The 23,902-nt window shown below is 35.5% G+C and overlaps 1 protein-coding gene across 1 annotated transcript in view; it reads right to left on the reverse strand.

Annotated features, from left to right (window-relative positions):
- Nucleotides 1-13,815: 13,815 nt before the first annotated feature.
- Nucleotides 13,816-23,902, reverse strand: part of Col11a1 (collagen type XI alpha 1 chain) — a 179,974-nt gene continuing 169,887 nt past the window's right edge. The window contains exons 63-67 of the mRNA XM_048352067.1: nt 22,822-23,071; nt 19,159-19,271; nt 17,696-17,764; nt 15,779-16,009; nt 13,816-14,526 (exon numbers count right to left, since the gene is read on the reverse strand). Coding sequence (XP_048208024.1) covers nt 14,380-14,526; nt 15,779-16,009; nt 17,696-17,764; nt 19,159-19,271; nt 22,822-23,071 — 810 coding nt within the window. The 3' untranslated portion in view covers nt 13,816-14,379. The remainder of the gene's footprint in view (nt 14,527-15,778; nt 16,010-17,695; nt 17,765-19,158; nt 19,272-22,821; nt 23,072-23,902) is intronic.

Below are 23,902 nucleotides of genomic sequence, written 5' to 3' on the forward strand. Positions count from 1 at the left end.
ATTTCAATTTTATTCTGTTTTCTGTGCTTCATTCTTTCCCTTAACTTAGATCATGTCTCTTAATTTCAATTAAGCAGCTTTCTTATTTAACCACAATTTTTCATGTAGATAGATATTACTCTACAAGACATTTTCCCTTAACCTATTAAAACTTATCTAAAAACATAGACATTAAAGATTGATCAGAAGTACTCCACAAAAACATTTTAAAACTCTTCTCACATCATTGGTTTTAGGCTGAAAATAATTGAATCACTTGAATTAACCCATTTTATAATACTATTGTAATTCAGGATTATGAAAACTGATACCATTCTGAATTCTCAGAAATTAGTGCTAATTCCACAACCATGTGTTCATACAGTTAGGAATCACAAACCAAGCAGGTTCAAATAACATTTGATATGGTAGCATTTTAGTGGTTTAAAAAAATCTAAGCACCATTCAGACTGTCAATGGCTGCGTCAAAATAATGACTATACTGTGCTCTCAGCTAGAAGATAGACTGGGAAGGAATTGGCTTCCAAGCTCATTCATGTTGTTAGAAGAATGAATAACCTTGCTGAGTATAACTGAGAACATTGGCATTTAGGTACTGGAGACTGCTGAACTTCTCAGCACCTAGTGGTCATCTGCATTAGTAATTTACAACACGACAATTTGCTTCTTAAAACTCAACATCTATAAAATGAAATGTCATATCATGGAATTATAAGAAACGATCTTGTGATTTTACCACATAAAATATTCCCAGTCACTAGAGTAGTAACCTCTTATTACTCTTGGTATGACATACATTTCCAAGTTAGACCAAACCCCTACTCCCAAATCAGTTTCTCCTTGATAGGTCAGATCCATCCATCCATTTTTTTTTTTTTTTTTTTTGCCAGTCCTGGGCCTTGGACTCAGGGCCTGAGCACTGTCCCTGGTTTCTTTTTGTTCAAGGCTAGCGCTCTACCACTTGAGCCACAGTGCCAATTTGGCCGTTTTCTATATATGTGGTGCTGGGGAATTGAACCCAGGGCTTCATGTATATGAAGCAAGCACTCTTGCCACTAGGCCATATTCCCAGCCCAACCATCTATCCACTTTAAAGATGAATTTTAAACATGGATTTGCTCATGGATGTACCGATAGAAAAATTATCTTCCTATTTTATTTAACCTCTGAGGTTTACAAAGACAAGTTTTGCTCCATTTCATCTCAGAATATCCACAAAAAACAGTCTAAAGTTAGAAAGTAACTCCCAGGAAATAAGCTCCATTAAGGCAATTTTAGAAGAGTTTTCTCTTTCAAACATCAGTAAAAGGTAATCTCCCTTGACAAACTTGTTACAGGAAGCATTTGAGATAATGTTTCTAGGAGGGGTAGAGATTTCTTAGAGTGAAGGAGCATGGAATGCCAACACATCAATAGAATACGAATAATGCTTTGCGATAGCATCCTCTCATACTGAGTTAGGATGTTTTCCCTTTGTCAGCTTATACTTGGTTAAAAGTCAGAGATCTAATGGCTTCCAGTGGTTCTTCCATCTGTAGAAAGAGCTGCTTGAAGCAGTGCTGTTCAGCTCCCCTAGGCACCCTTTTTGCCTTCCTTACTCAATGGAACCACACTGATTTCTAAACAAAGGATGAGCAGCAGGACCCAGATCATCCTCCAGAACTCATTCTTTTTAACCATACAGAATGTATGTCTTTTTTCCTGATATTTTTAACAACCATCATTAGGTCTTTCATTTGTGTTATTTTTGTTTGTTTTGTTTTGGTGCCCATCCTGGGGCTTGAATTCAGGACCTGGGTGCTGTCCCTAAGCTATTTTGCTTAAGGCCAGCTCTCTGCCAATTGAACCATAGTTCTACTTCCTGCTTTTTGGTGAGTAATTGGAGATAAGCGTTTCATGGACTTTCTACCCAGGTGAGTAACTAGGATTTCAGTCATGAGCAACTGGTGCCTGGCATACACACACACACACACACACACACACACACACACACACACACACGTATATGCATCTGCCAGGAAATAAGCTCCATTAAGGCACTCACACTCACACATATGTATATAATGTGTGTATATGTATATACATACACATATATATGTTTACATGTATACATATATATGGAGAGAGAGAGGTATAGAGTGGTTACAGTTATGTAAGTCAGGTAAAGAGTACATTTCCTTTTGAATGTTTATCTCTAACCTGAAAAAAATCTCTAAGTAGAGTGATAGCTCAAGTGGGAGAGTGCCGTCTATAGAAAGAGCATGAGGGCCAGAGTTCTAGCCCCAGTAACACACACACACACACACACACATACACACACAGACAGACAGACAGACAGAGACAGAGACAGAGAGAGAAGCCTTATCTCTTTACCAAAAAAAGGACAGAGAAGCTTAACATGCAGATGACTTCTAGACATTAACTATTCTACTGCAATCAAAAGTATTCCCATTCTCATTGTCACCACTTAGACCAAGCATGTCTCAGAGAGGAACCTAAATTTCCAGTCTCTTGAGGCTACAAACAGGCTCTGAATGAACCTCCCTCAAGTACTGTCACAAGTCAAGTGACTTGTAGGGACATTCATCCCCTTGGTGTCATGAAAACCAAATGTGGAATGAACACATCTTCTCCACTGGAGTAATGTCTAAAGTCAGAACTCTTCATGAGCAGAAGCAAGTTCACCTCCACTCTCACTGGTGCAGACTTCCTGGGTGGAGGGAAAAGCTCACTCCCATCCCTGTATTCTAGAGGACCTTCCATATCTGATCTGATCTTTTAAGTCTTTGTATAATTGTCTACACAAATTACATGACTTTAACTCAGTGGATAGAATGAGGAAACCCCACTTAGTCTATGTTTCCACTATCAGAAATAATCCTGGATTTCAAGAACATCTGTACAAACTTTTTCCATGCAATTTTCTTTTCAATATCCTGTAGATATCCTTAGGGTAGTCCAAGCAAAATAAATTTTAAGAAATGTAAGCAAAAATAGCATTACTTTTAAAATGTTAACCCAGATGATGGAGTGGATCATAATTCTCAGGCACATGATCTTCAATGACAGTTTATCAAGTTCACCCCTGATTTTAGGAAAGGTCGTTTTATACATCACAATTGTATTTGACTGTATTCTCTCAAGCAGCTGATCTTAGGGATGGGGAGCAGAATGCAAGCATTGTATAAAGATTTCTGCAAGTCTTTCTCTAGGAAACCAGAAAATAGAGGATCTTCCCTTCATTTCAAGGCTGAATCTCACATGTCTTAGGTTTCTTTATAAATGTCAGTGATTTTTTTTTCCATTTACACTGACTTTTTCAAAGCACAAGGAGTGAAAGCTACTCAACAGTATCATGAATTGCTTCCAGTGCCTCTGATACCTTCTCAGGCTTTGTGAGTCTTATTTTCAGTCTCATGTCATTTTCTTCATTCCTTGTTATGGACACACTTCCCATTTCTATCTCTATGTCAAAATAACTCAACTAAGAATGCCAAATCACTGATGATTTCATTCCCAAATATATTCACATTATACTGTCATAGGCCATTGTCATGCAGTATCAAACCTTATCTGGAGACTTTCAGATTGATGAGATTTTCTTGTGTTCTTAGCTATCTTTACTATTTGAATTAAAAAGAGTATAAACCACCCTCTAATATAGCCTGCTTTATATCCGTTACTTCTCTCTCCTGAGGTATAATTTTCTTTTTCAGTAATTCCATTGAATTTACTAATATGCCTTTTCGAAACTTTTCCTTTTTTTTCTCTTTGCTTCTTTTCTGGCCCAAATCAGCACTTTGTTTAGGAATCAAATGACTAGAAGGGCTACCCAAAATAATGCAAATCAGATAAATATAGAACATAGCTAATATTCATGGTCTGTGTAAAAGCTGCTCTAGATGCATGTTTTTATTTTATCTGAACCTCTATATTTACAAAAAGAGGAGCATGAAAATCATCTTTTTAAAGGTCAGCAACTAATTAAAAAAGAAAAATATGCAGACAGATATATGTGAGCCAATATTATTCAGGCAAGGTAAGATAGATCTGAGAGATGAATTTGGCTCTTGGTGCCCAGTTGAGAACTACTGCTGTTATTCTCTTTAATGATTTTTTTTCAAAGGGATCTTAGTGGTTATCATGCAAATAGGCCTCTTGTGGCTCATATTAATATCCCTGGGTGGCGTTGAAGATCTGACCAATATGAAGCCTACTTACGGAAGAATCATGACTCATGACTGTTTTCAGTTCCATCTGGCGAATGGCTCCCAACTGGTTCAGAGAATCATTGTCCAACTGACTGCTGGCAGTAGGGAAGTGCACCTCCAAAGAACAGAGCATAGGATATCTGCCCAAATCCCCCCATCCTGGGCATGAGTCTGTCTATATTAATAGTTTATTCTTCCACAAGCCAATAAATAGCTGTGCAGCCACCTCTGCTATAGCAGCTGAGTGCATCTGTCACACAGACTGCAGACATCAATAGCATTGTTATCTTAGGAACTGGGATTTATTTTCCTCAATACTTTATTTACTTCATTGAACAATATTGAATTTTCTTCAGCCTGAGTTTGGTAGGGAAGACTAAATCATCAGCAAGTGCCTTAAAATGTTCTCTTGATGATGGCTTGCTTCTATTTTGGGTTTCATTTCATCTCTAAAGTACTGTTTTGGATTTTCATTGTTAATGGTCAGACTTGGATATTCCTTCACTACAGAAATTTAAGCAAGTCTCTGAGGCATATCTTCTTATTTGACTCCTTGTTTCTAATATGTCAGGCTAGGATAGTCAGCAACTGTCAGGAAGTATTCAGCAATAACAGGAAGTTTCAAAACAACAATGACGCCTGGGGCTGGTGGCTCATGTCTGTAATCATCAACACTCAGATGTCTGAGATCTGAGAATCATGGTTTGAATCCAGCATGGCCAGGAAAGTCCATGAAGTCTTATCTCCAAAAAAACTCCCAAAAGCTAGAAGTAGAAGAGAGGCTCAAGTGGTAAAGTGCCAGCCTTGATTAAAAAAAAAGAAAGAAAGAAAAGCTAAGGAATAGTGTTTAAGCTCTGAGTTAATCACACACACACACACACACACACACACACACACACACACACACACGAAGTAGGAGACAGAAAGACAGAGGGAGTCTTTAGCTCCTCTTCAAAAGAAATAGAAGTCTACGCAGGCTTTTTTCCTTTTAGAAAAAATAAATTCCTCCAAGATAGCAATATGATCACTGTTTTTCTCCATTCTTTTCATATCTCTTTTACTGCCAAGATAGAAAACTTCTACACATTTTTGGGGTCTCAGACTAATTTATTATTTCAGGTCTCTGTCTTTTGGCTGTTGTAAGTTGCATTCCTTTTTTAAAATTACCATTGTCATTGCTAATGTTGTTGATTTTCTTTTTATTTTGCTAGTCCCCTGGCTGTGGTTTCAAGTTTCAAGAGTCAGAGATTATATCTCTTTTATATTCCTATGCTTCCCCAGGAGAAGAATAAATGCATAAATATCTCACTTTAATCTATTGCCCTTGTATGTACCTACATTAATATTCAATGTTTAAGTCACTTAGATTTAGCACCTTTGTTCAAAGCAAACCAGAGCATACCACTGGCAGTTCAATATTATGTGGTCACTGTTGTTTTTTTTTTTTCTTCCTTGTTACAGATGTCTCTCCTTATATTTATTATATAAGGCATACTAGTCTGTAGCTTTGATTTTGGATGATTAGAACTGCAAGCAAAATTTCTCATATACCGGGATGTGAGAGTCATAATTTGTAAGTTCTTGGGAATCCAGGCAAAAATTGGTACAGAACACGTAATTTATCAGTTAATATTATGTGTCTTTCAACTCTTCTATAAACCAAATAAGAGTTTATTTAATAATTATTTAAGAATGCTGGTAAGTTACTAAGGATGCTGGTAAAAAGTACTAAAACAGAGTGCCTGGATCAACAGGAATTTATTGTCTCATACTTTTGGAAGGTAGATTGGCAGCAACATTTGTTCCTGGCATATAGCTTACTCTCCTCTTCTTGTGTCTCTTCACATAGCTTTCCAGTGTCTTTGTCCAAATTTCCCCTTTTTCTACTGACTTCAGTCATAATGGTTCATGATTACTTTTTTATTTAAATTTGTTTACTTCTCCATTCACTGGTGTCTCATATAAAATTCTAATTTTTCAGGAGCCTGAGATCTGAGGATCCAGATTCAAAGACAGACTTTCAATCAACCAGCAAAATGCCTAAAGTGGAGCTGTGGTTCAAGTGGTAGAGCAACAACCTCAAGCAAAAATCCAAACAAGAGCCCAGGCTCTAACTTCAGACTCCAGTACTGGCACACAACACAAACAAACCCAATTATCTCTGTAAGGGTCATTTTCCAAATACAACTCCATTTTGGAGTTTTATCCAAAACATATCCATTGTACTAACAAATTGTAGTCTTTAAGGCAAATACATGTTTTACTTAGATTGGGTAAACACTCATTAAAATCAGTAGATAAGACAGGCTTGGAATAGTGAAGAACTCATTTTCAAGCTGCAAAAGCAAATAAATAAATAAATAGATAGATAGATAGATAGATAAATAAATAAATAAATAAATGTAAGTAAGTAGTACTGTCCAAAGGAATAATATGACATCATTCAAAATTTCAACAAAGGCAGAGGTTTAAGACAAAGCTGGAATTTGATGAAAACAGAATCTGAAAAAGTCGCTAAAAATAGCAAAAGGCATTTCTTGTATGGGGTTTGGGTGAAAGCACAGAGCAAGAATGAAATAAGTAAGGGAGTGTGCTGTTCTTCAAATTATGAGGGCATCTGAGTCAGGTAGAGGGAGCACACTAAGAAAAAAATTGAGAAGAAAGTTAACTCAGAAACATAATAGAGGGAAGATCATCTATAATACAAATAATACATAATACAAATGGAGAGGATTTTGTGTAGGGGAGTGACAGAGTTCATAGTAGAATGGAGAAACAACCATTAGCCCAATCTTTGCCTTCTTCCCTCAACTATAGGCAATGTAATAGGACTCTCCAGCTTCTCCCATTAGGAGATAGATTCTGTTCCTTTCCCAGGGAATTTATTTGTTTATGATTTGCTTAAGACAGTTTTCAGTTACCAACTTGCATAAGGTGTTTTTGGTCTATCAAATGATAAGATTCTCACATGTTCCAGTTCCATAGTTTATAAACTAAGTTCTAGGCCAGTAACTGAATCCCAAAGTCCAACAATTCAGGCCCACGCATGTCACCCCAACCCCCACACAAAATAAGAGCTGTTGTTAAAAACAGAGAAAGGAGATTTATTAACATCACATGGCCCTGAGAAAGGAAGAGGGAAAGGGAGCATTTGGGTACATGTTGAGTTACAGATATGACCTTTACGTTTAAACAAAAGAATTGAGGTGGTACAATATACTCATAAGTACTACTCCTTTGGTCACAGGTGTTGCCTGCTGGTTAGAGCTGTGATCCAATAGATGACATCTAGGGAGTGGTCAGGTAGGGCCTGGTCACCAAGAGAAAGCAACAACTTTGCCAGCTGGTGAATCTTTTGACCTGTGTCTAGGGATGTTATTCATTAGTCCTATCCTTCCTGGAACCCAAGGTCATTGAAAGGTGACTTGAGAGAGAACATCTCCCACCAAAGATAGATAGAAAATGGAGACAGACGGTTTAAATATGAAGAGAACAGAGGCATTGGAGAAGTTGGCATTTGCCCCAAATCACAAAGCCAGGTCATCCAGCTCAGGTGCCTACACTCAACCACTGTTTGTCCTCATAGCTCTGTGCTTTCTGTAAGGCCTGGCCTCTCCACACTTCATCCAGAACACTGACTAGAGCATGCACTAAGGAACCAGATCCAAGTCATAGGCTTGTGCTGAATCCCTCCAGCCTTGGAAGCCTCTCAGGGTCCTTTCTGTACTCACAGAGAAGAGAAATGCTCCGGCTTTGAGGTCTAGCCATGCTCCTCTCCATTTTTTTGTGACAGAAGTAGTTGACATGATCCCATCTCTCCCCATTCCTCTTGCAGCTTTATCATTAGCACACTCACACAAGCCCTCAAATATTGATGGGCCCCAGAGCTCTTGGAGAGCCATGACATTTACTTCTACTGGCTTTTCTCAAAGGATGTAAAGGAAATACAATTAGAAGAAATCTATACACTGATAGTTCTCTATGTTAGTCAATGGTAGCTTCTTGGTGCAATTTTCTTGAGTGGTTCATCTTAAGTCCAGTCTCTTCTCTTTGTCTTGATCATCTACAGCTCAGAATGAAATAAGTCATGTCAACTTCACTGCTTTTGAAATAGAATCAATTTTCTTCCCCAAATCCAAGGTGATAAATTATATACAAATAGAACAATACGTTTTGTAGATGGGATGGAGACTGTTCATTTGTCTCTGCTTCCATCCATCCCTTATGCACCTTTATCCAGAGGATTTCTTCGGTATTTCTTTAAAATTTGAAATGGCCTCCTATTTCCTCTTTGCACTGAAAACTGAATTATGACTTGTTCAACTAATCTGCTGGAAATTGGCTAGGCATTCAAGCCAGCAATTGTGCAGCATGGATGAAGAAATTTTCCACTCTGAAATGAATTTTTTTTTTTTTTTTGGCCAATCCTGGGCCTTGGACTCAGGGTCTGAGCACTGTCCCTGGCTTCTTCTTGCTCAAGGCTAGCACTCCGCCACTTGAGCCACAGCGCCACTTCTGGCCATTTTCTGTATATGTGGTGCTGGGGAATCGAACCCAGGGCCTCATGTATACGAGGCAAGCACTCTTGCCACTAGGCCATATCCCCAGCCCCTGAAATGAATTTTTAACCCGGCATAGCCAAAGTTGCAAAAACAAAAGGCTTTCTTCTCATGTGCTTAGATTTTATTATCTACTTGGCCTTTTTCTCCTGAGCTTTGGAACCTTCCACCACCTAAATGAGTTGTCCTATGGCCTGTGCTTATTGTTTGGGGTTTGACCATTCCAAGAACTCAGCTTTGTTCAGCAGTAAATATAATATGCAAGCCAGTGGATAGAGTGAGGCCAGACCCTCAAAGTTGCATTCCTCTCCTGCTGTCCAGACAGCTCTGCCCTGGCCCTGGAGTTCTAGTTTCGTAAAGACTCATGACTTTTTCTTTGTTGTCCAAGAACTGAGAGACACTGGCCCTGACAAAACAAGTGGCCATGCTCTCCCTTTCCTCTGCTATCCCATCTTGTTCTCAGCTTATCACCTCCCATTCCCATCGCCCATTCTTCCTTAGCCTCGAAAATAAGACTACAGAAATTATATCATAAATGTAAAACTTACCATTAGTGCAATTAAAAGACTCCCTTAAACATAAAAAAAAAGAAAGAAAATGGAGACAGAGATGCCAAGATTTTTGTGTTGCTTTAAACTATGTTTTGGAGCGTGCAAATGAGAAATAAGTGTATTTTATTTAGTAGGAGCTGTTTCTAAGAACCTGTTGTAACAAATCAAGGCTAACTTCAGCTTAATCGTTTTCTAGTCTAGATCATTGGTTTTTACTAGTGTATTACTGCTTACTTACAATCCTCTAATCAAAATTAAATTCTTCCTAAAATTGATTTGTTTTGTTTTTTGCCAGTCCTGGGGCTTGAACTCAGGGCCCAAGCACTGACCCTAGCTTCTTTTTGCTCAAGGCTAGCACTACTTCTGCTTGAGCCACAGTGCCACTTCCAGCTTTTTCTATATATGTGGTGCTGAGGAATTGAACCCAGAGCTTCATGTATACAGGCAAGGACCTTATCACTAGGCTATATTCCCAGCCCTAAAATTATTTTTTAAAAATGTGCCATCTGGGGGCTGGGAATATGGCCTAGTGGCAAGAGTGCTTGCCTCATATACATGAGGCCCTGGGTTCGATTCCTCAGCACCACATATACAGAAAATGGCCAGAAGTGGCGCTATGGCTCAAGTGGCAGAGTGCTAGCCTTGAGCAAAAAAGAAGCCAGGGACAGTGCTCAGGCCCTGAGTTCACGGCCTAGGACAGGCCAAAAAAAAAAAAAAAAAAGTGCCATCTGAGTTCTGAAAGCAAGTTCTGGGGTGCACAGAATGTACACAAAAACAATAGAAGTATGGATAATATTCCTCTAGGATTTCTTAATTTTAATGGTTATGGATATCAAGAAATGATGATAAGTATTTAATATTGGAATAGTGATAATGGGTATATGTTTCTTAAGAACAGGAAAATGGAACTGTTAGGTAATTTAAAAACATCATTACTAACCAGGTAATTTTGTTTGCTTTAAGCGTCTTTGAACATATGTAATGCAAATTTCCTTTGCATATCAAAATTCTTTCAAATTTATTTTCAAAATCAATTATCCTTAGAAAGCTTAGAAAGTATTTGCTTATAAAACGCTCATCTCGGATAAAGGATAAAGCAGTCAATAAAACACAAAACTTCAGGGTGAAATTAGTAAGGAGGACTGTATAAAACTTACACATACACACACACGCACACACACACACACTTAGTTCTTTGGTTCTTGTGATTTTTCTAAGACACAAACTTCTGGATATCAGATTTTATATATTAAACATCTTTGTTCCTTAGTACAGAAATCCTAATACTTCTGATTAAAATGTAGATTTGACTCAAATCTGCCTTCCTATGAAGGAGGCCAAAGATCCTAAGAATCTTTACACACTAACTTGCACACTATACAATGGGACTACCACTGAGCCCAACTCCAGATATCTATGTGAATATCGTTATCTAGAATTATCATGAAGAGTTTCTGTTTTAACTTTAGTGTTTGATGATTCATGCCTTGTTGTTTTGCTGTTGTTGCAAATGAAGAGTTTTACTTGGAAAGAACTGATTTCCATGATAAGAGTTGGGATGTTTGCAGTTTATTCCGCCGATGCAAAAAATGATTAAGAAAGAAAAATACAAAAATAAAGCTGAAATATCATTTATCCTCAGGATATGCAAAATTACCTATGAAAGATTTCTTCTAGACTTTTACATTTTTTTCACATTGAAGCATACGAGAAGTAATATCTGATATCTAAGTTTTCTAAACCTGTATTTTACAGTTTTATCATCCAGTATACACATGTACAATGTTATCTTCTTTCAAAAGCAAATTCCCCCAACTAAGCATGAAAATTGTTTTCATTGACATTGGCATGACTATTGAATTTTTAAGTGTAATCTCTATGCTCACTATAGCTTGACATAATTTAGCTTGCACAGCCATGGGAAATCAGTGTAGTTCTACAAATGAGACCAGAGTGAGCTACTATGAACTGAGCTCAGTTCCCTTGCTAATTTGAAGTTCTAGTGTGTGAATTATTCAACACAAGGGTAAAAAGGAAAACAGTATCTTAAATATCCTTTCATTTTATTGTGTTTGGTATTTATTTCCCAATGTTTTCAAGAGCAAATTTTTATCACTCCTATGAGTATAATTAATATCTTTTAGAATGAATTACAGTAGCATAGAATAGAATATTACATATTACAGTGCATCACAATCAATATGGACTTAGAAAATGTTATTTGTTTTGTATGAGTTTTCTCTAGATGACAGAGAGGGAGAGGGATAATGAAATGTTTGTTTTATGGAAAAATAATATGAAGAAAGTCAATATTATAGGTATGGAAAGTAAGTGAAGAGTTTATGTATAGGTTTTAAGGGTTTATATTGGCATTTTTTTTGTAGAAGTCTTTCTCAGAATAAGTTTAGATATGGTTTTGAAAGAAATGAATACTTTTATAATTTTGTGGTAAAAATGTCATTACTACAAAAATTTGGGAAGGGGTAGTGATGAGGAGAGAAGAGGCAAGAAAGATACTCGAGAAAAGGAAGTGACAGAAATAGATGGCTGATTCACAAGAACTCCAAGACACACAGTGACTGCTCAAGTCTTTGGAAACAGTCTGCAGTGGGAGATGGAGCTCAGGCAAGGGAGCAAGTGTTGAAACGAGCTGTCAACTGGGGAAAACAAAATGCTCATTGGGTTTGGTGACCTTTCTCTTACTTGTGTTAAAAAACTGGTTAGAGTATTGGTGAATTTATTATATATAAAAACTGTATATAGGTTCTGCCTTTACTTTCTTATTTCCCATTTACTTTTTATCAGGTATCAAAATATTAGCTTCATATACATGATCTCTTTCTGCCTGTAAGGCCAATATCAATTTTCTTAACTTTCATGCAAATAACTTACAGATAATAGGGCATGTAAGAGTAAAATGTACTAAAATGTTTCCCAAGAAACCTTAGTCTTTATTCCACTGAACTACTTTTTCCAGATTAAGCTAATTATAAGGGATTAAAAATGTCTGATACTATGCAGAAAGTAATATCAATGTACAAATAGGAAAAAAAATCATAGAACATGTCTGTTAACTTACTTTATGCCCAATTTGTTAATTCATTTAGAGAAATGATGATACATCTCAGATAAAAGTTAATATTCACTTATTGATAATTTCATCAAATGATAATTGATGGATAGAATCCTTCCTGATAAAACATGGTGTTTCATGTGTGCTTACAGAATATATTTAAGAGAAAATATTTGGGTCTTATTTTAGTATTAAAATCAAGAACATTTGTTTGTGACATAAAATGTTTATTTCTAAAAAAATTCTTTTTTATCTTGAAATATCTAGTGTTCTTCTATAGAAAGACAGCATCAACATATAGTTTAATACTTTACACATGTGGAGAATTTAAACAACTTGTCTCTGAAAGCCGATAACCTTTGCATAAGTACAAAAGTATTCTAATCTGGATGGTCATGAAATAGAATCAAATGATTTTTCTACAAAAAAATAACTGGAAGGTTATTTAAGAAAGAAAATGACCAATCCAGATAGACAAGACTTGAGTTTATTTATAAGTTTCATATCTCCCTTTTTGAAAGGACATTTACACAATTAATTTCAAAAATAAAAGAAATTCTGAATGACAAATGTGCATGTTTGAATTTCAGTATTACAGAGATGACCTTTTGTGAAAAATTATCAGTTGAAAATATTCCAGTGGAATCTGGTATTAACTTAACACTTCATATAAGAAATACAAAACATTTATTTCCCAGTCTTACATATATTACTTAAAATAGATACAAAGTTCAAATGTAATATTTTAATTTTTCTTCTACTTCAAGCTACCTGAAAGAACATATTTTAGTGGAGAAAATTGTTCAATTGTCTTGAATAAGTATGAATTGTAAAACAGTCCACCCATATGTATTTAGCTATTAGGTTGGTCAAATAATAAATGCAATTATCTGGAAAGGAAAAATAAGTAGTATTTGTTGGGGAAGTAAAATAATAGTTGAGGCTATTATAGTATGCAAATTAAAATCAAAATCAAGAAGTTGGCTGGTTAAAAGTCTAATATTGCACAAATCCATAATAATGGTTTAGTTCCATCTTTAATATTAACCTGAAACATTGAAGTATTGAAACACACTAAAGACAATGAAATAAGATAAAGTAGAGAGAAAAAAATGTACATATGGTTCATTGTTCACTGGAGACATCAATTTGTTCAAATTCTCTGCAATACTTTCCTGTCCAAATATAAACTCACTTGTTTTCCATATATACAAGTATTCTGTGAGATCGTAAGTTCTGAAGAATAAAGTTTGAGGTATAGCATTGAATAAAGCATCAAAATGCATGATATTTTTGGCTGAAGTTCAACAAAGACATTGCCAACAATAAGAATTGATTGAAATGTGTTTCCAAGTCTTCCAGGATTTTGCCCTCTGAGAAATCTTTTAGTAACATCAAATAATTGAACTCTTCAACATCAATATATAAAAGCATTTTATTATTACTCAAAGAAAGGGAATTAGAGTCATCTGAAATTGCAACTTTTAATGTTTTTTTTTTGGTTTCTGTCTTACAATATTCATTGCCCTCACAGTTCCGTCACTGTCATAAAAAGTAAGAGTCAGATGGGATTTAGAGTTCTGGAAATGGACACAGAAAACAGTGGAGAACTGTACATAAAATAATTACAATTTATTAATACACATTTTTAGCATATTCTTGATGGACAGGAAGGAGCACCATTATTTTAAGGAATATAAACTTTTCTCTCTTTTCTTTTTCTACAGCACCAAAATCCAAATAGGGAAAGGAGAGATGAAGGTCAAGAATCAAGATTTAGCCTTGTTGCCATGCCAGTCACCTTAGCTCAATTCTTTTTGATGACCAAAGCTTTCCTGGGGTTATCAGTAATTCCTAAATGGTACATGTGTGCATACCAAATGGTATCCTATACCATTATTACTGAAAGTTTACATGTGGCATGAAAGGGTTTGGTGGCCTCAAGGCATATTTTCTGTTGTTTTTGTCTATTCTTTGTCTTTGTTTTAGCCAAGGAAGCAAACTGGACCAACTTCAAATCCAAACTTCTGATTCTGATCACCAAAATCATTGATCATGACATCAATGACAGGCACTTGATCAATTTTGGGGGTATTGATTTCAATCACAGTCTTCTCATAGCCTTTTCGGGACTGTAAAATTAAGAAGAAATTTAAAGTTACACCACCATTTAATATTGCTTAGACATTATTTTCTTCTTAACCAATTTAGTGGGGGTAGGAAGATGGAAGAGAAGAGAATGAAAAGTCAGATTTCCTGGTTATTATGTAGTAACTTTTCTTGTTATAACAGTTGACAGGAGTCTACTGTTGGTGATTTAGTATTTAGCTTTAATTATGTAACTATGATACTTCAAACTATTTCACAGCTAAAATGAATCTTGTTGAATTGATTAATATAGTTTACTATTAAAATTGATTTTGGTTCTAATCCTATCATATAAATAATGCAATCTCACTATTAGAGATAGATGTAATTATACCTATAATATAATGTACAAATTATGCCTATTATATAAGTATACCTATAATACATATGAATTATGCTTACAATATTATTATACATACACACACATACATTTAAATTATCCTTAGGAAAACTGAAACAGTCTAGGAGGTCAAAAGCCAAAACATTTCTATTGCTATATATATTGATTTTATAAATATTCACCAATACACTTTTCTAGGAAAAATGTCTACAATTTTAGAATTGTTAATTTGCTTTGTTTTCTTTTCTATGTTTTACTTGTACACCACTCATTTCATTTTTTAAACTTTTTAAAAATATTATTCATTTATTTATTGTCAAAGAGATATACAGAGTGGTTAGAGTTTCATACGCAAGGCAGTGCATAAATTTCTTATCCAACTTGTTACCTCCTCCCTTGTTTATCTACTCATTTCTTAAAAGCAAGGGCTCACTTAATTGCAAGTAATTTCTCTTCAGTCAATACTACAGAGCTTATGCAATTAGCTACCCATGTACTCCCATCCAGTGTTCTAGAGTATAGGAATAAAAATGAGAGTAGCTTCCAAGCTGATATAACAAAGTGACAATTAATAAGCCCTACTGTATAAATGACATACATAGTGGTTATTTGTTTTTCTGTCCATTTAAAACTCATAGATTAAGGGAGTATTATGCTACATCATTTTAAATTTGACCTTCCACTATCACTTAAAAATACACCATGGTAGCTATTTTAGAGTGTCTGCATGTGCACAAAGTGGTGTAAACACTCTGTATTCATATGCCAGTGATAAACATCAAATCTTAATCATGACAGACATCCCTTCCTTGAGAGAAGGCTGTCTTCCTAAGTAACTGAGTGGTTCCCAGCAGCTTCCTAGCCCTGTGAATAAAGGTGGCAGAGATCACACTCACCGCGCAGCCATCATGCAGAGCCTTGATGTAAGGGCTATTATAGGACATCTCCTCATCATTGGATCCCAGGAACCGGAGTGCTTTGTCATACCTGCCCAAGGACACATCATACCAGGCAGCTGACTGATGACAGTGATAGGTGAAGTTCTGCCGTGCAGAGGCCGTCAGAAGTTTCAGGAATGTCATTTGCACCATATTAATAGAATTGCCTTCAACATCTAAGTAGGAAAGCTGGGAAGAAAAGGGTTTACAAAAAGCACAAAAAGATTATTTTCTTCTTTGATGGAATGAAGAATCAATCACTTGCTGACATTGAAGTGTGAAGCATTCAGATAAGCAACCGACCATTGTAATGTGATGAAATATGTGTTCATCTATGGAGAAAAGACCTGGAGACAGGATTTTAGGACTGTAGCCCCCCTTCCCCATCTACTGTAACACTTACTCAAAACTACTTTATCTGCATGCTCTGGCATCCTCATCAATAAACACTACAAGAGAACAAGTGTTTCTGGTTGCCAGAAATAATACATGTGTGTACATCTGTTTAGAAGTGGTAAATAAGTCAGGCACTGGCTCATGCCTATTTTCCTAGCTACTTGGGAGGCTTTGATTTGGGGATTGCAGTTTGAAGCTAGCCTGGAAATAAAATTGGTGAGACTCTTATCTCCAATTAACCACCAAAAAGCCAGAAGTGGATCTGTAGCTCAAGTGGTAGAGTGCTAGCCTTGAACAAAAACTCACTAAGAATCCTATATAATTTCATGTCCTAGTGTATGTGTAAATATGTGTGTGTATTAACCATTCAGTGTGTTTACTTGCAGATTTATAGGCACATTCTAGTTATCACAAATGAAGGGAAACATTCAACCTGTACTTATTTGGCTCTGGCTTACTTTGCTTAATATAATTTTTTCCAAGTTTTTCCATTTCTTTATGAGTAGAATATCATTCTTTTTGATGGAGTAGTAGAATTCCCCTGTGCCTACATATCACATTTTCTTGATCCATTTATAGACATTCACACATGGAGGCCAAAGGAGGACATGAATAGGAATGGTGACAAAGTCTGAATAGCAATGTGCAGATAATCATATAAAATAATATTCTATGAAAAGAACCCCAAGAAAAGGAAATGAAAAACATTTTTAGTTGCCATTGTTGCTGTTCTTGTTTTCTTTTTGTCTTGTTACTTTGTTTATATTAGGTGGTAAGGGAAGGCAAAGGAAAGGTGGAACAAGGGTGAAAAAGTTCAACAGTGGTACTCACTAGAAACTATGTGGAAAATGAACTCTACATTTTGTGGGTAAGGAAAGGAAGGGAAAAATAAGGAGTGAGTGAAAGAAGAGACATGGTTCAAAAACAATTGTACTCATTAATTGTTATCTGATTCATGTGACTGTAGCCCCTCTATATATCAATGCTACAATAACAACAACGAGACTAATAAAACCTCAAGAACAATGTCCAGGATTTGACTTCAAGCCCCAGTATACACACACACACACACACACACACACACACACACACACACATTCTTCATGGAAATGAAAACAGAATAAATTAGGTTTAACATAAACATAAAATAAAACAGGAGAAACCTAAATGGAAAGGATAATACTTATGTCTGATACTTTAAACAAAATCCATTTAATGATATATATTCAGCTAGCTAGTGGATTATATCCTTGATCAGAGCTGACTTTTAGTATATTTAATGTATTTTCCTGCACTTTAATATTATCAACTTTAGATTGTTTTCAGGTAGCACAGTCATTTAAGAGATGATTCCAGATGGATAAAGTAAAAATCACATGGAGCCTGTTTGATGTAATCTATACGTCCACAGTCAAATCTGTGGATACGTAATTAGGTGGGGGTTAAGATAAGCCATTTCATGTTGAGGTTAAAACATACCAGTTTTCCTCTTTTAAATTCACTAAACCAACTTCCTGGTTTCTCCTTTGGCCATGAGGAAATTCTTACCTGTTGAAAAGGAACAGAGCAATCAGTAACTAAATTAAGATAATAAACAGTATTGTTCAGTACTGATCAGTAAAATTGATGAAGATTAATTAGCAAATCAGCCTTTGAACCTTGTTGAAGATAATGTCTGTTCTGTTTTATGCAGCATAGGATAATGAGCAAAATTTTAAATAGATCCTGTGAATTTCCTGTAAAGAAGATTGAGTCATTTCCTTTTTGATATCTTTCTTAAATTAAAAATGAAGAAAGAGAAACAACATGGGGGAAAATATGAAAGAGCTCCTAGGACAACCATAGAAACCTCAAAATCTCACTCAGAATCAATCACCAAAGCAAATAGCATCAGATTTCTGGCAGGCAGAGGAGGAATTATGAAAATATTTAACTGGGAAGGGTGGGATGATCTGGAAAAGTCATTGGCAGAGAGCAAGACTGAAAATTCCCTACTGGAAGGAATACATTGAATCTTACAACGTGGTCTTACTTAGCTACTGTAATTTAATTTTGAAAAACTTAGCAAACTAAAGTTTATGAGACCTTTCAGTAGGAGTCTGAATAAGCAGTCCAAGGCAGGCCATTTCTCATTTCTTTGGGGCTAGAGAACTAGCACTGTGCTTTGCCACATACCACATATGTTTGGAAATTAAAATCCTGTGTCTCTTTCTCTTACCCCCCATTATTCATTCACAAACTTAATTGTTCTCCTGGAAAAGATTAGCCACATAAAGTCACTCGGTTTGCCTTAAGGAGCTTCTGTAGCCTTATATTCCTATTTCGTTTTTTTACAAAAGAGATATTTTTTTCATGGATACAATAAAAGGATAAGAGTGTCTTCCTTTAAAAATACCTAAAAAATACAATCATGCTAATGAAAATCCATTTTTAAAATTAATGATTCATAGGAGGCTTTAGAGATACAACTCAAGTATGCTGCTAGTCCTGGGTGTAAAAAAAAACCTCATTTGAATAGATCAACAATTTAAAATACATCTAAAACTAGAGAACAATCATTTGATAATGAGATTTCTTCTTTGTAAAATCTTTCATTTTGAGTATCCTCTGCAGCTGTGGGTCTATCATGTGGTAATTGAGAAGAACAAGATGCACGCACTACAATGTGAAATTCAGCTGTGTCATGGAAAGGCGCAACATTTCAGAGAGCAAGCAGGTGCCTCCAGAATACATCTGGGTGAAAACAAAGGAAAGAAGTATTTGTTAACTCTGTGTATCACTTTCGTGCTGTATTCAGGTTTATGCAAATGAAATGTTCTAATTGCCTTGTAAGAAAAGCAGATAAATGAAACTATGACAGTATAATTTTCCTGTTTAGTTCAATATTGCAAAAACACGGCAGGAACTGTCAACATTCACCACCAAAACAGATTGCTACTTACTCCCTCAGACTTTTTGTCCGGGTAAATGCAAGTCTCACCACCAGATGTGAAATTACAGTAAACTTTGAAGGAGTCCCCTGAACAACCTTGGTTTGGATCAATCCAATATTCACCTAGAAGGGAGGAAAAAAGATAAGTCATTTGAGAATCCACTGATACCAAAAGCAAATGCTGTAGATACCAGATTGTATCAGAAAGAGAAGGTAAATGAGTTTTTAGACATCTCTTTTCCTTATGTTTTGGGGCATATGAAGATTTTCATTTAGATAGTAAATTATCTTACATTTCTCAGCTCCAAATCTTTGCCAAAGGTCCCAAATGTCTTTCTGAGATACTCTTTATAATCCTTAGATGTTAATCCTTTTTAAATTTTGGCTTCTAGCACCAGCCTTCCATGTAATAAACATTCAGCATTAAACATATAAAATGTTAAAGCTCAAATCAATTTGTTTAGTCCTGGAATACTCAAAAGTGCAATCCAAAACATGAATTATCTTCTACTACACATATATAAATGGGAAAAGTAAACATCAACAAATTTGCTACTTATCAGGTACCTTGAACACCTTATTTACCAAACACCTTAGTTTAAAAAAAAAAACTTAGAATATCAGCACACAAATTGGAATTCTCTATACATGGATACATGGATGCCCAAATTACCCATCACTTAATCAATGATAACCACACTAACTCTGCAATATTGTTACAGGGTTTTCAGGATATTAAATATGAATCATATAACCAACAATTTTTGTTTTGTTTTGTTTTGTTTTTGGCCAGTCCTGGGGCTTGGACTCAGGGCCTGAGCACTGTCCCTGGCTTCTTTTTGCTCAAGGCTAGCACTCTGCCACTTGAGCCACAGTGCCACTTCTGGCCATTTTCTGTATATGTGGTGCTGGGGAATCGAACCCAGGGCCTCATGTATATGAGGCAGGCACTCTTGCCACTAGGCCATATCCCCAGCCCACAACCAACAATTTTATGTCACATTTTCTTTTTCACACTTAATAGTCTCCCTAAATATATTTTCAAATAATTTATTAATAAACTTGAATCCCATTTCTGAAGAGACAGATGAAGAAGGCTGACGAAGACAGTGAGGCTACATAGTGTCATCTTGCTACACACACACACACACACACACACACACACACACACACTCCTATATATACATATGAGCATACAAATAGTAAAATATAATTTTAAAGTTCAGTTAGGTGGTTTAATATGATTACTTTATTGCTATATATTCATTTCTTTTCCAGGCTACCATTATCTCTTATTGAGTTTATCAGCTTCTTAACTAGCTGCCATTAACTACATTATTTTTTCCCTCAAATCATTTCAAGTTAGTCTCACTTTCAGCCACACTGATCATTCAACTCCCCAAGAACTTCAAGGACTTGTTTTCCTCAAAACACTGCAACTATTCTCTACACACTGCCTGAACTAACCTTTGGAATCTCAGTATGCCTGTCTCTTTAAGGCTTCATACTAAATAAAATTTCTTCAAGGAAGCATCCCAATATTACATCAATCAATTCTTATTTGTATAATAATTATAACATTTATGTATATTACTTATGTTTATTTCCCTTCTCTATTCTGTCAGATAAGGGTATTATTCTTTCTATTCATCTATTAATCCACGTATAAAGAACAGTGCCTACAAATATGCAAATACAGGTGTGAGTGATTAAATAGTTAATCTTATTTAATCAGTACATAGAAGGAAAATGAATCTGGTTATTATATAGAAGGCACTGGAAAATATAGTCCACAGTATACTTACCATTACTAAAGTTGTGAGAGATTTCTAATCTGCTCTATTTTAAAATCATGCTTATAATGCCATTGTTTTACATTTGACTTTCATTTACATATGATTACCTTATTTATTGAGTTCTGATAGATAAAAAAGATCATACTATATAGTCATATATTCTGTATTCTCATCTGTATTCTCATGCCATATAAACTCAACAGGATCCATAAACATTTCTATTTTGGGGAATTGAAAGATTTTCCAGCACAGACTGAAACAAAACCATCTAAACCTTTGATTGTATAATTCCTGTTAAAAATAAGAACCTCAACCCAGTGCTGGTGGCTCATGCCTGTAATCCTAGCTACTCACGAAACAGAGCTGAGGATTGCAGTTTTAACCCAGCTTGAGCAAGAAAGTACTGAGACTCTGATCCCAATTAACCACCAGGAAGATAGAGGGAGTGGCTTAAGTGGTAGAGCTCTAGCTTCAAGCAGAAAAACTTATGGACAGAACCCAGGGCCTGAGTTCAAGCCCCAGTACTGGCACACAAATACACACACACAAACACACACACACACACACACACACACACACACACACACACACACCTCTGTGTAAGTCACTGAAGTAAACATATCAACATTTGAAAATGTTGGCTAACAGTACACATAGGATCCTTAACATTATTTTTTTTGTGTGATACTTTCCTAATTTGTAATGTTTTCACATTAAGATGCTCCTTATATGAGCTTACATTGGACTTTTGTATCTGCATTGTTTTTTTTCTTATTTATTGTCAAAGTGATGTACAGAGAGGTTACAGTTTCATACTAGGAATTGGATACATTTCTTGTACTGTTTATTACCTCCTCCCTCATTCCCCCCTCCCCCTTTCCTTCTCACCCCATGAGTTGTTCAGTTGGTTTACACCAAACAGTTTTGCAAGTATTGCTTTTGTAGTCGTTTGCCTTTTTATCCTGTGTCTCTCGATTTTGGTATTCCCTTTCACTTTCCTACTCCTGCATTAAGTTTATTAAATCATAGTTAGGACCATCATTTATAGCTGCTAGTGCAAAACAGTATTTTCTTATGAGCAAAGGAGAGGCAAATTATTTCACTATAAAATAGAGAATTTAAGATCAGATAAATATTTCTTGCTAGTCAACTTGGTAAATGTATGACTTAATCAATTATCTTAGCATACCCAAAACTGTTTTCTCCTCAGAAAAAATAGAAATGTAAAGTTCTTCTCAAACTGTGCACATAATAAATTATGGTGATCATTGCTCCTGTGTAAGCTGTGCATAGTTGGGTTATTTGTTCATTAATGAGAGATTTTTTTTCTGATGCTATTCTGATTCTTAAATGACCAATCATTAAATATTGTTTAATGGATCAAATATTTATCTGTTATGATATTTTATTGATGTCTGTGCGCAGTTGTAACCATCAGTATTAATGAATTAATACATCAATATAATAAATCAACATTTAATAATACAATTGTAAGTTTAATTTAATGTAACAGCCACTGATATAGTTAATGTTAGTACAGTACAGTACAGTAATGTGGAAATATGTGTGCACATAAAAGTTCTATTCTGTAAGCTATATTTAAATCAAAATACATCTGTGTTAGCTATAATCATCCAGAATAATCCTGTCACAATTTAATTAAACCTAATATAACAGACAAGGATTTTTTTAAAAGCAGATCATGAGCTACACAGTGCAAATACTTTTTTCAGTCTATAGGGTTAGAAATAACCACGTTTGCCTTAGTTTTATGGAGCGACTCTATTCATTATACCAACTTGAATTCATAACCTGACAAGGCACCTGAGGAACGTGGCGACTCAGTATGTTTGCTTTGCCATGTATTATTCACCTACCATCTGGGAAGTCAGGATGGCTGAGTTGCAGGTCTTTGCAAGTTCGAGCTGGATTGCTCTGAGTGCCCATGGGAAACTTCATGTGCTCAATGTCTTGCTTCAGAGAATTGAGGGAACCAAATATCTCCTCCATTCCATCTGAGTAATCAAGAACATTATCCACTGCATCTGCCTGCACACTCTCAGTATGTCTTCTTGTTTTCTTGGATGACAGGATTGGTAAAGGCTGAATGACTTCACCAGGAGGACCCTGTAGAAGAGATAATGTGTCATAATTCCATAAAGTAAAATGTTCTTCAGATATAGTGATTACTATTATTTTTAGAAGAAATTATTTAGCTTCTCAGTAGCTCCAAAATACATAATATATAAAAATTTTGTAAAGATATATATATATATGTTGCTATATAGATACAGATATCTAGATATAGATAAATGTGTTTTATATGTGAAAACCTTTGTAAGTTCTTTTCTAAAACCCTAGTAACTTCTAGTACTTTATCTGCATCATATCATACAGCACAGATTTGTGTTGAAGTATTACATACATTACTCTTATGTACTGAGCAGTCCTAATTTATACAACCTTGTCTCTGGGGATTAGAATAGCATATGAAAGCTCTATGTTTTGCAGAATGCTATTATATTTCATACTAATATATTATGAAATGTATGTTTCATACATATTCATATATTTATAATCTATTTCTAGCTATCTAATACGTATAGAATCTAAAAGCTTATTTTTAAAGCTTCCATACATTAGCAACATAAATCTTTGTACATTAACAGTTGACATAAAGGCAACCGGTTGACTTTATGCACATGTAAGAGTAAAACCACACCAAATAGTTATAAGATGAGTGTGTGTGTGTGTGTGTGTGTGTGTGTTATGTTGAATTCCAAAACCTTCAGCACAACAGAATGTGATCTCACTTGGGAACAGATGAACAGGATTATTAGTTAAGGTGCAGTAATTGGCATGGACACTAATCAAACTTTACTAATATTCTTATGAAAAAGGAAAACCTGATGATGGAAAAACGAATCCTAGGGTGATTACAAAAAGAGACACATAAAA

This window comes from Perognathus longimembris, chromosome 7, assembly GCF_023159225.1.
Source record: "Perognathus longimembris pacificus isolate PPM17 chromosome 7, ASM2315922v1, whole genome shotgun sequence".
In the NCBI taxonomy this organism is placed as follows: domain Eukaryota; kingdom Metazoa; phylum Chordata; class Mammalia; order Rodentia; family Heteromyidae; genus Perognathus; species Perognathus longimembris.